The sequence below is a fragment of the Lactuca virosa genome, chromosome 2 (genome assembly GCF_052849685.1).
Source record: "Lactuca virosa cultivar CGN04683 chromosome 2, Lactuca_virosa_CGN04683_v6, whole genome shotgun sequence".
Classification (NCBI taxonomy): domain Eukaryota; kingdom Viridiplantae; phylum Streptophyta; class Magnoliopsida; order Asterales; family Asteraceae; genus Lactuca; species Lactuca virosa.
The window spans coordinates 87,525,717-87,541,729 of NC_136427.1; the positions used below are offsets into that span (position 1 = coordinate 87,525,717).

Below are 16,013 nucleotides of genomic sequence, written 5' to 3' on the forward strand. Positions count from 1 at the left end.
TGAAATTTGAAACGTTACTCCATATGTTTCCGTTAAACCTCTTAAACCTTCCAAATGCATCTAGATCTTCAAATATTGATTACATTTGTGGATTTCAATACGATTTTGTGATAGAATTTGCTTTTTTTATATATATATATATTATTATGACATTTCTTTGTAGAGGAGAACTATCTTTGGAATGAACAATTGAACTGGTCATCTCCAACCAAGAAGAGGGATACCGGCAAAAAGGGAGAGTGGGAGTCTTTAGGAGAAGATAACAAAGGTGGATCAAAAACATTCATATACCATGATAATTGGTATAATTCTTATAATTTCAAGGATGGAAGTGTACGAAATATATACATGCGAGATCCGGCCTACGGCCGGCTATGGCTCAAAAATAATACAACAATAATAATAGTGTAACATAAGAATCATGAGAAACAATTATGTGATATTTGCGGTTGAAGACTACGGTGAAAAGAATCAAGTACTATAAGGTAGAACTACACAAGGACAATACCACCATTTTCAAAGACATGGAACGGTTGAAATTTTTCATAACTTGTCTCCTTTGTTTTTTCATACTATCCTTGGAAGCAAAAGGGATCTAAACTTGTAATCCAACGCAATATTCCCATTTGGCATCATCATGATCTGAAAAACATGAACAAAATGACATTAATACATAGAAAAAAAAAGGTTATTGGCAATGAGGACAATTTGATAATAGAATTTACCTTTAATATATGGTATCTCCTATGGATTCCTGCATAAGAATAGATATAAAGGTTAAAGAATATAGAATGCTCAGGGCGTTTGACAATAACCAAAAACTGTACATGACGAATTTTCAGATGTACTTACATCTACATACCTCTTGTAATCTTGTTTGATCTTTATAAAGGAGTTGGTGGCTTCCCCTGCATACTATGAGCCAAGACTTGATTCTGTTTCTTTTAGCTCAAGAGTAGCCGAATATCCCTTGATGAAACGAAAATCTGTTATTGCTCCACATCTTTCGATTCTCAAAGTATCCAATAATGGCAAACAAAAATCCTTCTTCCCTAAGCAAAACCCTCTAAGACTTGGAAGTTCATCAAGTATTAAGGACTTTAGATGAGGTAACATAATTTCATTCATTTTTCTGAGAGATTTTTCCTCTTTTTCTACAACATTTTCATCCTTAACGACTACCTGCATATTGTTGCAGCAACTTATATGTAGCTCTTGGAGTTGCAAGAGACTACCAATCATGGAACTAGTAAAAAGGTGTTCTAACAAATGACAATGAGAAATAGAGACTCTTTTTAGGTTTGGAAACTCAAATATGGTCCATTGATTGCTCTTCCATATATACCGGAGATTTTGTAGAAACACTAACTCCACTTTTGTCAGGTTTGGAAGATTCACAACAGTTTGTGATTCACCAGAACCACTATTTGTTCCTTCCAATGCTTCAAATACCTCCTCTACCAAATTACAGCTCCATACATGAATCTCTTTCACCATTTGCAGTTTTTGCAACACACTCCATGGAATAATCTTTTTGATAGATACATCATTTTCCAGATGTATTTTGTTCTCATCATGAACAGAGAGAGGTATCACTTCCGAAGTATTGCCTAAACTCCGTAATGGGGTCTAAAATGCCAAAAATAGAAAACGAAAGGCATATGTTAGCGGTGTAGTCGATCCTAGTTCCAACAGATTTACACATGGCTTCATTCTATGTAAAGCAACATATGCAAGTAGAGAAAGTCTAAATGACCTACATATATACAACTTTTTTAGATAGATAGGGTAAACCTCACACGAACCAACTTTTGTTGTCTCTAGAAAAACATGGTGCCCACACTAGATAATTAAGGAATGAAAACACTCTACATGACCTTTACAGGCCCTTATGGGCCCACTAAAGTAACAAAATATATTTGGTGCAATTGTGTCCAAGTTTATATTATTACAACAAACACTACTGTTTGTTTAAATTTCTAAAATTTAATGCAAGGACAAGTAAGAATGGGACTTTAAGAATCCGTTACTAGAAATAATATGTAAAGACATTAAAGCCTACTGCAATAACTATATCCAATTCCTATAAGCTCATGGGGTAATGCATGGACAATCTTACCTCCGCCTAGGGTAGCAAGGAAGAACTGAAAGAGTAAGAATTTAAAAAATGAAGATCAAATTAGTTGATTATAATTATAAAAGATGATAATTAACTCCAACTAAAAGCTTCTGTTGGGTTACTATTTATTGATCTCATCAAGCAAGTTAGATATGTAAGGTTTGTTTTGTACCCTTTGCCATTCGAAATTGATTCAAGTGACACACAAACTAGTGTAAATATGTTAAATATTTTTAGTGGGCATGATTTCTCAATTAGATGATGCGGAAAAACAAAAAATAAAAATTATACCTGATGAAAGTTAAGGTCGCATTCATCAATATCTTTGCCTAAGCTTCTTTGTATGGACTTGAGTTGTGGAGCCATCGACCTACCACGTGTGAACACCGTCATTTCTGGGCAATCACGGATTGTAACATTATCCAAAAAAGGCCACCGGAACTCATTCATCCCCAAGAAGAAACCCTGGAGGTACGGTAGATTGACCAGGGCAATGGACTTGAGACGAGGAAAGACCACAACATTAGATTCTGTTGTTTTCTCTCCATGTTCTTCCTTTATAATCACTTCCATTTCCTTGCAATCTTCTATCATTAACTCTTCGAGTTGTATGAGGCTTCCAAGTGCCGAAAATGTGAATATATGCTCCACAAGGTCACAATCTTTAATTTTCAATTTCTTCAGCTTGGGAAGTTGAAGCAGGATAACATTATTTAGTCTTTGTGTACCACCATTTCCTTCAAATACCTCCTTCACCAACTTGCAAGACTCTATTTTCAACACTTCAAGCTTTTGCATATGTCTTAGTGCATAATACGGAATCACACTTGACAATGAATCACACTCTACTATACTTATCTCTCTAGGGTATTGGCATAAGGACCAAGAAACACCATCTACCTAGTAAAGGAACAACCGGTGTATAATTCAATTATATAACTTACAGAGCTCAAATATTGTTTGTTACACACATATACAATACTACTTTATATGTAACATTACATACTATATAATGAGACGAATAAAATGTAAAATTTTAATCAGTAAAAGAAAGTTGAGGGACTCCATCGATAAAGTGGTAAAAGGGCATAGAACTTTTATGTGTTGTCTTAAAAGAAAGTTGAGGGACTCCTTCTATCTCCTCATCCTCTACAATGTACATGTTGAGTGGGAATGTGTAATTCTTGTTTTTTGGGATTGACTAGTTTTGGTTTCACTTTTGATTACCATACAGACACATAAAGCTTCTGAAATAGAGCACTACAACTTTGATCAAGAACAAAAGTTCAAGACTTATGTGTCTGGTATGTATCTTTTTGTCTGCAGTATAATTTTGTAGTTAACTTGATCTATTCATCTGTTTCATTTTCCCATAATTTCTTCTCAGTCACATGTGTAGGCATTGAACATAGAAAAGCAAATAATCATAACTTTTTTGACTATCTTGATCCATATAGATAAATTACAGTTCTATCTTAGATGGATAATTTGTATTTCTTTTATGATTGTATGTGCAAAATCTATCATTTAGATTGTGAGTTATGACACTTCTATTGTAATTTTTATTAGTTGTATGCTATTTTGTCAATTGTGGATCCAATTGTTTTTACATATTTTTATATGTTGATGATTTTTTTGTCTTTTACAATTCTTATTCAAAACACTCATCAAACGATCATTTTCATTTAGTCCCAAATTTTATATGTTGATGCTTTTTTGTCTTTCATAATTTGTGATAGATGGGAGAAATGATTTAGTATTCCTATTATCATAACATGAAGTATTCCTTTGGTTTCTTATTTATTCAGCTGCAGATGAACTGATTGACCATTAAAAAAATGAAAAGGACAAATTAGATGCACAAGTCAGTGAGTTGAGACACGAATTGGCCTCAATCAGGTAACGACTGTTCCAGGGGTATTAACGTAATTTTTTGATATTCTTATCATTAAATTAATTAATTCCTTTATTCCCAGATCTGCCAAGTGAGAAGAGCAAGAAAAGTATGAACACATGCTTTTAAAAGAGAACCTGAAAGTAAACCCTAATTTTACTTTTTAGTTACTTGTTTGATTAGAGTACTCCCTAAAGTAGATTCCCATTAGTCTTGTTTCTATAGTGTCACATATTGATGCAACCAATGTTGTTTGCCCTTTTTTTCTAGGATAAATTGCAAGAGAAAAATGGATATAGAAAAAGAAATTGATAAGTTGTTGAATAGGTAGAAAACATACCTTGGATTCATTGGAAACGGTGGTCCTTGTAGTGGTATTATTGGAAGATGATTCATTGCTCCTATGCTTGGCACCACCACCACCAATATACTTGAGATTGCGTAGGCAAGCAAGAGTGAGAAAATCAAGATACGGAAACAAAGTGGTGCTTTTGGGGATAGATCTAGTGTCTTCTTCATCTTCACCATCTCTATTTGAAACAACTTCTTCAATAGCATCACAAATTGCTATGTTGACATTCTTTAGGTTTGAAAGAAGTTTTGCCATGAGAGGTGAAAACAAATACTTAATGCTTGCGCATGAACTCATGTGTATGGTTGTGAGGTTGTGGAATGAGGGTTCTGATTTTTGTTCTTGAAGGATTAAAAATTTATTCCAATTACACTTCCACACATGATTCATGTTGTCCATATGCCTTATATCCAATTCCTTGAGGTAGGGAAGTAGTTGTTGATTATCGTGAGTTGTTACCGATTCTCTACTTCTTGGCTCAATCTCAAACACCACCTCCACTTCATTAAAATTCCACAGCTTAAGTTGATGTAGGTTAGGAAAAGAATGTACGAGATAGGAAGGAAATACAACATTAGGAATGCAGTCACCGACTTTTGATGTTTCTTCATTTGATATAACAAAATCTACACATGTATCCCAAGAACAAAGGTAATTAGTAACTTTCAGTTTTAAATGTGAGAAAGATTGTTTTGATTCTAAATAATTTTTCAAAAAGTATTTGGAAACAATGAAAATATCCCATGGGAAGTTTGAATTCTCCATTCCTAGTAATAACTTTTTTTGTTTGTACAATTGGCTCCCATGTAACAAAAGGATTTAGGGATGAAACAAATGGAAACCATTTTAAATATATAAAAAATTAAGATGTGGTAAATCCATACCTCTTGCTCTTGTTGGCTACTCTCCATCAAATCATTGTTTCTCCTATTTTCTCCGTTATTATTTATCCAGATCTCCTTAAGTGCTTGCAGATCAAAATTGGTGGTGGTAGGTGTGAATACATTTCTAAAGCTCTTACATTTTGTGATCTCTATGTATTCAACAGCTTGAAAGCCACCGATGAGGAGACCAGAGCTATTTGCACCTTTTATCCTCCATAACTCTCTTAGTTTTCCTAATTGATTCACTTCAATGCTTCTCAGGCTGCTTTTGCTGCTGCCTTCTCCAATCCCACCAGCACTATCCAAGTTGATGTTGAATAACACTTCAATGGAACCACATCTCCGTACTTGAAGCTCTTCAAGATTATCCAACAATGGCAAGGGATTGCACGGAAAAAGATTCACAAGATTATCACAATCGGTTACTTCAATAGCTCTCAACAACGAAACATTAAAATTCTCATTAGTACTCAATTCACAAGGCCATATCTCCTTCAAATTCTCCATATGACGAATATGCAGTTTCTCCAACTTAGGAATCACAACCTGCAAAATAATCAAACTTAATTTAGCCAATCAAATCTAATTACAATTTTTTTTTTGTCAGAGAGTTTCTCTGGTTCGAAAATTTTTCGAAACTTGTAACTAAAAATGATTGTTTGAATTGTATCAACAGAAAATAAAGTGTTTACCGATTCCCTCAACAAACAAGATGTTGCCAACTCATTCTTCGGATAAATGCTTGTGAAATTTGGAATGGTGGCAAGTCCCAACTCCAAGAGTTGTGGTAGCTCAATTATGTTGGCGTTACAGCACAAGCCCAATAGATTTGGTAGACAAATTAAAGATAGAAACTTCAACTTGGGGAATGTAATTGTCTCTTCTACACCATTCTCACTATGTATGAGTTCTTCCATATTATCGCATGAGTAAACTTCGAGATGCTCAAGATTTTTCAAATCTTTTGCCACAGCAAGTGTGAAAAGGTATCTCAACCCCACACACTCGGAAATGACAAGGACTCTTACATTGTAGAATGAAGAGAATCGAGAAGGATGTAAGGACTTCACCTCAATATCTCCAAGATCATTCATATCATCCACACTTAAACAGAGCATATCCGTTTTCTCAAACAACTCATTCATTCTAGATCCCAATAGTTCTCTTTTGTTGGTAACCAACTGTAATGTGTTTTCAAACGAATGTTTGCTCTTTCTGAATGCCCCTTTCAAAGAACGTCCCACTGAAATCTTAAATTGTTCAAGATTATCGAATGAAATATTCTTCGGCTGAGCACTATTTTGAAAGAACTCAAATTCTAATACGGAAATGTTTTCTAAACGTTCTTCCATCTCATTGTAGTTATCATCCATGAAGCTAATGGTCTTGCGATCATCAACTTTCACAAAAAACGAATCTCGATCATCAACTCTCATATAGAGCTCTTCAAGTTTGACCAAATTTCTAAAGACACCATTAGCTATACAGAGACCAACACAATTTGTCAAATCCAGGAGCCTTAGCTTCTTCAGATTTCCAATTGTGGAGGGTAACAATTTAATGGCAGAATTAGCAACGCTGAGCACCTCGAGATTCAAAAGATTTCCAATCGAAGAGCAATCAAACATCAATGAGCAGTGATGTAGATGAAGCACTCGAACATTGGAGCATTGAAGTGATTGTGGAAGAAATGGCTGCTTCATGTTATCATATGATATAACCTGAAGGTTTTCCATTTCTCCATAAAAGCCTTCAGGAAACCTCAGTGACTCGTCTCCATCCATTAATTTCAGGATCGAGAGGTTTGGAAACGTGAGGTCTTCAGGAAACGCAGACATACCTTTGCATGTTAATGAAATTCTTTTGCACAAGCTGTTCATATCATTTGCAGTTTCAGGCCACCATGGCATATCGCCATGGTTGACAATTGATGCATGCTCGACTTCAGAAAACATGTTCAAAACAAAAGAACGCACCAGATTGTGCATCCTGACAACCCCTACATCATCACTTTCGATCAACAAGTTGGCATGCACGAGCTGCTCAATGCATGTGTACAGCCTAGTTCTTGCATGTCTAATAGTATACACTTGGTTAAATATTTTCAATCCCCATCCATACCTCACCAAGTCTTCGGTAGGGATATCAAAGTCTTCAGGAAACAAACCACAAAGCAAAAAAATGGACTTAGTCTCCTCGTCTTTGATATAGTAGTAGCTCATTTTTAAAGATCCAGCCACAACATTGTCAATGTGATGGTGCTCTAAACGAGCAAGTGTATCTCGCCATATGTGCTTGCTTTTATTTCTAAGAGTACCGGCCATGATTTTGATGGCTAAGGGTAAACCACCACACTTCCCTACAATGGCTTCTCCTATCTTACTGAGCTCGGGATCAGCATCATAAGAAATTTCTGCATATCGGTGGAACAAACTATGTGCTTCCTCTTCTGTTAAGATGTTGATGTTGAGGATTGAACTAGCTCCCATCATAATGCATACATTTTTGTCGCGTGATGTCAGCAAGACCTTGAAGTTGACTCCTTGATTTGGCAAAAGACTTAAACCAAGATCATGCAGATCAACAGGCTCCCATACATCGTCAAGAATTACTAGGAATTTCCTCTTGCCTCCATGAGAGAGGGCCTTAAAGCTTTCACGAAGCTTATGAGCTCTTGCATCTTTAGTGGATTCTATTAGCTCTAAGCCGAGGTAATCTGCAATAGACTGTTGAATAGCAAAGAGGTCCATCTTTAACCCTAAAACTGTCCGGACAATAAAATGGAACATTTTCTTATCTTCCACAACCTTCTTCAACTGTTCCATCATTACCGTCTTCCCCACTCCACCCATCCCCAATAAGGCTATCATGTGGGATGTGTGGCTTGGTCCGAGTGCTTTTAGTGCATTCGTAAAAATCTCCTCTCTTGATTGGAATTCATTGTGATCACTGGACTTGGATGCTTTCATAAAATCAACTTTTCCCAGAGGAAGTGGTACATCACTCCATAACATCAGAGATTTTTGTCTTAAGAGACTTTCAATCTCCTCAATTATCTTGAAGGCTTTCTTTCCAAGCTTATGCCTATTCAAGAGATTGAGAGAATTGCCAACATCAGCAGGAATGGTATCCACCTTTGCATTAATCTTATCTACTTCTTCCAACCAACCCACGACTTCGGCTGGAACCTCAAGACGACTTCTTCTATTCCGATTCATGTGCTGTTCTACATCTATTCTTGTATCATTCAACATCATCATTTTGGTATGCAAGTCCATCAAATATTTTTTGTACGAAATGAGATAGGCCAGATGTTTCGTGGCTGGAACCATGCCATCAGGTTTAATCATGGCACTATCCATTGCTCAGTATTCTTACTTTGCTAGCACCTACATATAGTAGCCAACAAGTTTTTAAACAAAATTCAGTAGAAATCTAAAATGGAGCAATTACAAGGATGATGTAATTTGTAGAAAGAGACCACCACCATGGTATAAAAATAAATTTGAAGATCAAGTTTTGACAATCAAAATCAAGAAAATGGTTTTTCACTGGTTATTAATATAACAGTAAACATATGATTAACTTTTGACAATTTAAAACATGATAATGGTAATAGAAATCAAGAAAACGGTTTTTCATTGATTATTTATATAGAACACCAAAATCTGATTAACGTGTTGAGTTAGGGGAGCGATTGGATAATGTTATTCTGTTGCAGCCTTGTTTTGTTTTTGGAACGAAAAATCCATTTATTTGCAACTTATCTAAGAGCATTTTATATAGATTCTACTGTTTCGGAACAAATATGAGTGTTAGTGTGATAAAACTAAGATTAACCTTAAAATAGAGATAACAAACATGTTATATATTAAATATCTATAAAAAAATGTGCAGGTGTCAACGTTTTCGCAGTCAACTATTCCTCAGACCCCAGCCCATGCTTCTTTTAACCAAAATAAATAAATAAATAAAAGGGAGAGAGATTTGTCATTGATTGCAAACAATGATATTAAACTAGTAGGATAGCCCTGCAATCATATATGACACTATTTCTAGAAATGCAAGGGACATTTTGTAATTTTTCAATTAAATATTGACCATTTCTGTAATTTTTTAAAACATAAGGACCATTTCTGTAATTTTAAGAAACAGGACAATGTTTTTAAAAGTGCTAGTATTAGATAATAGCTAGGGACTATTTCTGAAAATTCTATATTAAAAAGGGGCCATTCCTGTAATTTAGGTGCAATTTTATGTTAGGCACAAGTTAACAATATTACTTTGTGAATAAACCAGAAATCTGAAAAATAGTTCTTGCTATTGAAACAGTGAAACACTAACAACACTATAACACGAAACAAAACAACTAAAAAGCCCTTTTCTGCATATATCTAACACTAACACTCCCTCTCAAAATGCATTGAACTCTGGAACACGGGAATAAGGTGTTTAGGATAGCTTTTAAAACAACTTTTGTCTTTTAACTTTTTCAAAAAGTTAAAAAATGGCTAAAAGATGTTTGGGTAATGCAAAAGATCTTTAAAAAAAACTTTTTGTGTAGGAGGAAAAGTTAGTGTTTCAAAAGTCACAAAATCATATCTTTTTGTGACTTTTAACATGAAAAGATGATTTTTATCCCAAAAGCAAATACAAACACATTTTTAAAGACTATCTTTTGAAAAAAGTCACCAGCCAAAAAGTCCTTTTACAAAAAAGACTTTTAACATCAAAAATTAATCCAAACACCCCATAAGACTGGAACTGGAACAACTAGGGAACGGGACTGAAAAGGAACAGGAATCAGGAACAGATCTGAACAAGAATCAGGAAACGGGAACGAGATTTGTAAAGAAAACCGCGCCGGGGGTTGCTAGGGTGCCGGCGAAGTCGACGGATTGGCTTAGGGTTATAGAGAGATACCGGAGAAATTTTTGGTGACAGATCTGGTTTGGGCTCCGTCAATGAGACCTAGAAACAAGATTTGGAACCATTTAGAGTACCGATGGCGGCGGCTGTTCTGGCCTGTTTCCGGCAGAAGTTCTTTGGGTCTGGGGTTCTACTGACAAAGGTTTTTTTGTAAACAGGTGCTGATTTCAGGAGCTCCAAGTTCCGGGGTGAAAGATTGGTATTGATAAACAGGTTAATGCCTCATGTTATATACAGGAAACAAAATTAAATCAACTAAAAAGCATCTGATCACTTTGTTACATGTATCTAACACTAAAAAACTTTAAGCTTCAAATTAGACAAATTAATTTTGACGTCACCAATGTTGACAAAAGTTAAAAAACATATTAGCTTTTGGTGTTTTAGAAATGTGAACACAGGAAATTAGCATTTAACCCTTTTTAACATCTCTCTAATCATCTGGGTTTTATTTGAAAAAACACTGAGAAGTTATAAATCAAACTTCAAAGATCCAAGCCACTGTACTTGTAAATACGCACATAACAATCAGTTAATAACCACACTAATAATCACAAAAATCATATCTATTACTGAATATAAAACCGAAAGAACATTACAGATAGTTGAGCGCTTGAATCAGCTGAAACGACAGCAGGAGCTGAATCTAAGAGGACGGTGTGTTGTACTTCTTGAAGAGGAACGATGAGCTCATACTTATTTTTTCCTAAAGTTTTACATTAGCCCCTTGACTTTTCAACAAACGCTCTTCACCACCAACAGTTTTTAGTATTTATTTATTTTACCCTTCAAAAAGAATAATTTCACCAACTGGATTCTAGCTAACATTTGAGGACAAGATTGGAAATAAATGGCTATCAAACAATTTCACTTTTTTTTTTGTTGAACCGGCAAATATAATATATAATCTACTTCTAAACTAACACATACATCCACCACCTACGTACACGACGGGACTTGAACCCTCGACCTCAAGGAAGGAGGGCATCATCGGGCTAGAAGTCTTTGGTAACAATTTCACTTGTTGGGTTGGTAGGGATGTTATTATTTCTATGGGGAGGGATCGAACCTAGGTTTTTAGGTGTTATAGCATACTGTCCTTTGGATGTTACTGCGTGTTGTAACAAAATCACTATTAAAAAAAAAATACAATTTACCGGTGCATCCTAGTTTGGGTATGTCACATAAAAGGAAGTTTTTGTATGAATGATGATTGATGATGTTATGGAATAAGCTCAAAAATATTATTATTGTAGTTTTTAAAAACTTTTTTCATCTTACATTTAAAAAATACGAATTGATTTTCAGAAAAATAAATAAGAATCTCTAAACATCCACAATTCTCTTCTTCACATTTTATATACCTCAAAAAAAAGTTATTATTATTGATCAGCAACAAACCTCGTATTTTTAATTTTTTTATAGCATAATAGGTTATTAATATTGATTAGCAACAAACGTATTTGCAGATTAAATCCAATTTTTCAAAAATCGATGTGGCTTTATCCTCATGTTTTCAAAAGTTGCACGTGTGATCTCTAAGACTAACTCTTGCCTCTCGCAACTCCAACTACTATAAGCTCTCTCTCTCTCTCTCTCTCTCTCTCTCTCTCTCTCTCTGGTTTCGTATTTCTGATAAGTTTTCTAATTTTTACGGTGATTTTTTCTAGTTTTGTATTTCAAAGTTTTTTTATTTTCCAAAGGAGGTTATAAGACGTTGAGTTTACTGATTTTCTGATCACCTTTTCTAAGTTCGTTTTTTGACAATGGATGGGTGTTAGTGATGGGTTATAGTAACAATTGGTAAAAATTGGTCAGAGTTCAACGGTCAAACCACTGCAAAAATATATTAAGGATTAATTGTGTGTGTGATTTTATGTTATAACGTATATTAAAGATATTATATTCATAATTACTCTAAAAAAATCTCAATCTGCTCAACAAACCATCTATTGTTGAGGATCAAATCTAAAATCACCAAAAAAATAATTCTATTTGTGATGTTAAAAATAAAATTTTGCATTAAGTATACTTGAGAGCTATGTATAAGAAATTTGAATAGATTATGTTCTCCTGATTTTGTGGATATAAAGAACATCCAAAACGGAAATCGTATGAAAAAGTTACGCCTCTTTAAATTTATAAAAATCAATATTTATCTGATTCTTCTTAAACGAACCGTGCATTGCTTCATTTGGAATAGCTACAAACCTCGTAAATCACTTTTGAACACATTTTTTAACTCCGACTATGGTCTATTATTTTATTATATTTTTATCACATTTTTAATCTCGACCAAAATCAGATTCGTAAAATCTGTCGAATCCGGAGCAATTAATTGTGAAACTTTAAACGCTTTTTCCCGGAGTTTGGTATATCCGAATTGAATTCCGTCTATGTGTTTCTGGAATCACAACAACCATGACTTTGAACAGACTTTGAACAAGCACTTTTCCGAAAATTTTCATGAAACGATATGCGGATACGAGAATTGAGAAACAAGATTTATATTACACATGTGTATATCCACTAAGATTTGATAAGCACTAGGTTATTCAAGTGGAGATCTAGGGAGTACACCAAATGGATCATCTCACATTCTTTGTTTCTTCACTCACGAATTATGTAACACCCCGTTCCTGGTACACATTTAATTCATTTATTTATCCATATTTGTAAGAGCTACTCGACGAGTTGGTAGCCCTAACTCGTCGAGTAGATGACTGTTTGGACGCGGGGTTTAAATGACCTACTCGACGAGTCGAGAGCTTGACTCGGCGAGTAGGGCTGCCAGGAGGAAACCCTATTTTCGTGGTTTTGCACCTTATTTAAGCCACATAACCCACTCTTGGGCCTCCCTTACCAGCCTCCATGTCCTCCAAAAACCCTAAATCGTTGTGAGCTTCCTTTTTTAGAGATCCTTGAAGTTTTGGATGATATTTGTGATATAAAAAGGTGTTGGAAGAGCTTGGAGCTATTAAGCTTGTGGAGAAGATCAAGATTTGGGATTTCAACCATCTTTGGCAACCTTTTGAGGTAAAAAGCTCCTAACTTGATGAACCATAGCTTAGATCTATTCTAGTGTTGATTTTTGGGTCTTTTTGCCTCCTTTGAGAAGAATAAGACGCCCTCCATGGACTGTATGCCAAGCATTCCCTCTCTTCTGAGATTTTGGCCTCTTGAGTTATAAAAGAGGTCTTGAACCCGTTTTGGTCCAAGTAGTGACCATGTTCATGAAAGTAGGTTGCTAAAACTTAAGTTTGGGTCCATTTGAGGTATGCAAAGCCATCAGGCCAGCAACTTTATAGATTTGGGTCTTGAGAGCAGTTAGGATCTGTAATTTGGAACTTTGGATTTGAGAAAATGGCTTTTTGGATTAGATCTGCAAGGGACTCGGCGAGTCCGGTCGAAGAGTCCCTTGATGTTCATGGAACTCGTCGAGTTGGCAAGGAACTCGACGAGTTGGATCATTTTTGTCCTGTTCTGAATATGCTAGAACTCGTTGAGTCTGAGGATGGCTCGACGAGTTAGTTCGTGCAGTCGCGATGTTAAGTAGCCAGGGAACTCGGCGAGTCACAGGGCGACTCGGCGAGTTGAGTCGCGATTCTAGGGTTTCTGAGTTATAGAACTCGGCGAATCGATGTGTTGACTCGGCGAGTTGGGTCAACCCAGAAGGTTGACTTTGACCAGGGCGTTGACTTTGACTAGGGGTAAAATGGTCATTTTACCCTAAGCAAGATTGTAAGATTTCTGACTGAGTATTATTATATAGTGATAGCCGGGGGTCGTGGGAGCAGCCAGCAGGGATTCCTCACTCAAGTTTTCAACAGTCGGCTTTGCGAGGTGAGTTTCCTCTAGTAGGACGGGTCTACGGCACCAAGGCCGGCCCGTATATGCTGTATGTATGCTAGTAGTTGAGTGTGGGCGGGGCCCGTATCTCACAGTATTAGTTGAGTATGAATTTAGGATTGATTATTAGCTGTAGATATACTTTTTGTCTGTGTGATACTTGTATGCATGTTAGTAGATGAGTGTGGGTGGGGCCCGTATCTCACAGTAGCTGAGTGTGGGCGGGGCCCGTATCTCACAGTAGCCGAGTATGGGCGGGGCCCGTATCTCGTAGCACGGAGTGTGGACGGGGCACGTATCTCCAAGTAGCGTGTGACATCCCCAAAATCACGGTCAGAAAAGACCGATTTTATTTATGCTTTTAAAATATATTCAGAGTAATCCTTTGATTAAAACAGTTGCGGAATTTGTTCCCAAAAAAAATATGATAAAATAAAATTTATCAAAGCATTTCATTAAGAAATGTATTTTCATTATATAACAAAACTCGGGATGTCATGTTCCGATACAGACCAAAAGCATAAACAGCACAAGATAGACCTCACAACAGTTACATATAACTACTGGTCTAAAATCAAAATATCTTGATAAGTCATCCAACTTAAGCTCCCGCGCCACTACCTGTAATACAAACAAAACTGAGTGGGACAGGCTTGGGAGCCTGGTGAGCATATAGGGTTTTCAACCCACAATAAATAATTTTATTTAGTTCATCAAATAATCAATAACCCGATTACCCATTCCCGTTATCCTCACTTTCTGTCCCTAAAACAACTATCACAAGGGACCTAGTCTAAGGATTTTCATCGGGATGGACATTACTGCGAAGGGGTTTCCTCCACAATAAATGTCCTAAAGGCAACCATGAGGGAGATAGAGTACACCGGTGAACACATCATTCACAAACACCTAGAGGTTATGAGCCTGCTAGCGTTCCACTGGACTGTCTAGAAAGAGTCTGTGGTCGTCATCCATACTCCGCTAGATGACTAGATCAACAACAACATCGAGGCCTATCATCATTTTATCACACATCAGCTATCTACCCATGTTTTACCCCAACATTTTCGTAGATAATATATATATATATATATATATATATATATATATATACAATTTAAAACTTGTATAAAACCCTTATTGTAACGCCCCGTTTCTGGTACGTATTTAATTCATTAAATGTCATTTTTATAAGATCTACTCGACGAGTTGTAGCCCTGACTCATCGAGTAGATGCCAGGTTTGGACGCGGGTTTAAGTGATCTACTCGGCGAGTCCACGTCTTGACTCGACGAGTAGGCCAGTCTGGGAGAAACCCTAATATTTAGGGTTTGCACCCTATTTAAGCAACATCATAGGCCTTTTGTTCAGCCTCCATCACCTCCAGAGCAGTACTCCCGAAACCCTAACCCTCCATAAGTGAACTTGAGCTTTCTTTGTGATTTTCAGAGTTATTTGGTGTAGTTGAAGCTTGTGGGAAGAAGAGGAAGAAGGAGGACTTCAAGAGGAGATTGTAGATCCAAGAACATCATCAGCTTCTCTTCACTTTCTGGTAATCAAGCTTCATACTTGACTTGTAGTTTCTTAGATCTCCTTGTGGTCATCTTTATGAGGTTTTGGGTCCAAGGAGCTTGACCTTTGAGACTTGGACGTCCCAAGTCGATTTGCACTCAGATCTGCAACCTTAGAGGGTCCTCATGGCATAAAGGTGACATCTTTATGGCCATGAGAACCCCAAATATGAAATAAACCTCATTTGTGGTCTTTTGAGCATAAAAGTCCCATGCACGAACGTAAAGTTCATGACTTTACGTGCTATATCGATCTTAGGAGCCTAGATCTACCTTCTGGATGAGATTTTGCACATCAGAAGTCGAGTTTTAGACTTGGACATGCATAGACTCGACGAGTAGTTCTTGGGACTCGGCGAGTCGGGGGGTTGATTCCCAAAACTGTTATGATTCAGAGGAACCCAGTTGAGTTTAG

General features: G+C 36.3%; 1 protein-coding gene across 1 annotated transcript; it reads right to left on the minus strand.

Moving 5' to 3' along the window:
• Positions 1-269: 269 nt before the first annotated feature.
• On the minus strand, positions 270-9,801 carry LOC145159264 (uncharacterized). Its single transcript, XM_079078203.1, has 7 exons — positions 5,942-9,801; positions 5,251-5,795; positions 4,354-4,987; positions 2,411-3,019; positions 863-1,629; positions 726-754; positions 270-642 (listed from the first exon to the last, which is right to left on the minus strand). Exons 1-5 carry the CDS (start codon positions 8,609-8,611, stop codon positions 916-918), a joined length of 5,172 nt encoding a protein of 1,723 aa, XP_078934329.1. The 5' UTR covers positions 8,612-9,801; the 3' UTR covers positions 270-642; positions 726-754; positions 863-915.
• Between the last annotated feature and the right edge of the window lie 6,212 nt (positions 9,802-16,013).

Excerpts from the sequence above, each read along its gene's own strand:
- LOC145159264 (XM_079078203.1), bottom strand. The coding sequence starts at position 8,611 with ATGGATAGTGCCATGATTAAACCTGATGGCATGGTTCCAGCCACGAAA. Across the intron at positions 4,988-5,250 it reads AGTAGCCAACAAGAGCAAGA|TGTTATATCAAATGAAGAAA; the intron begins GGTATGGATTTA and ends ATGTGTAGATTT. Across the intron at positions 3,020-4,353 it reads CCGTTTCCAATGAATCCAAG|GTAGATGGTGTTTCTTGGTC; the intron begins GTATGTTTTCTA and ends TTCCTTTACTAG.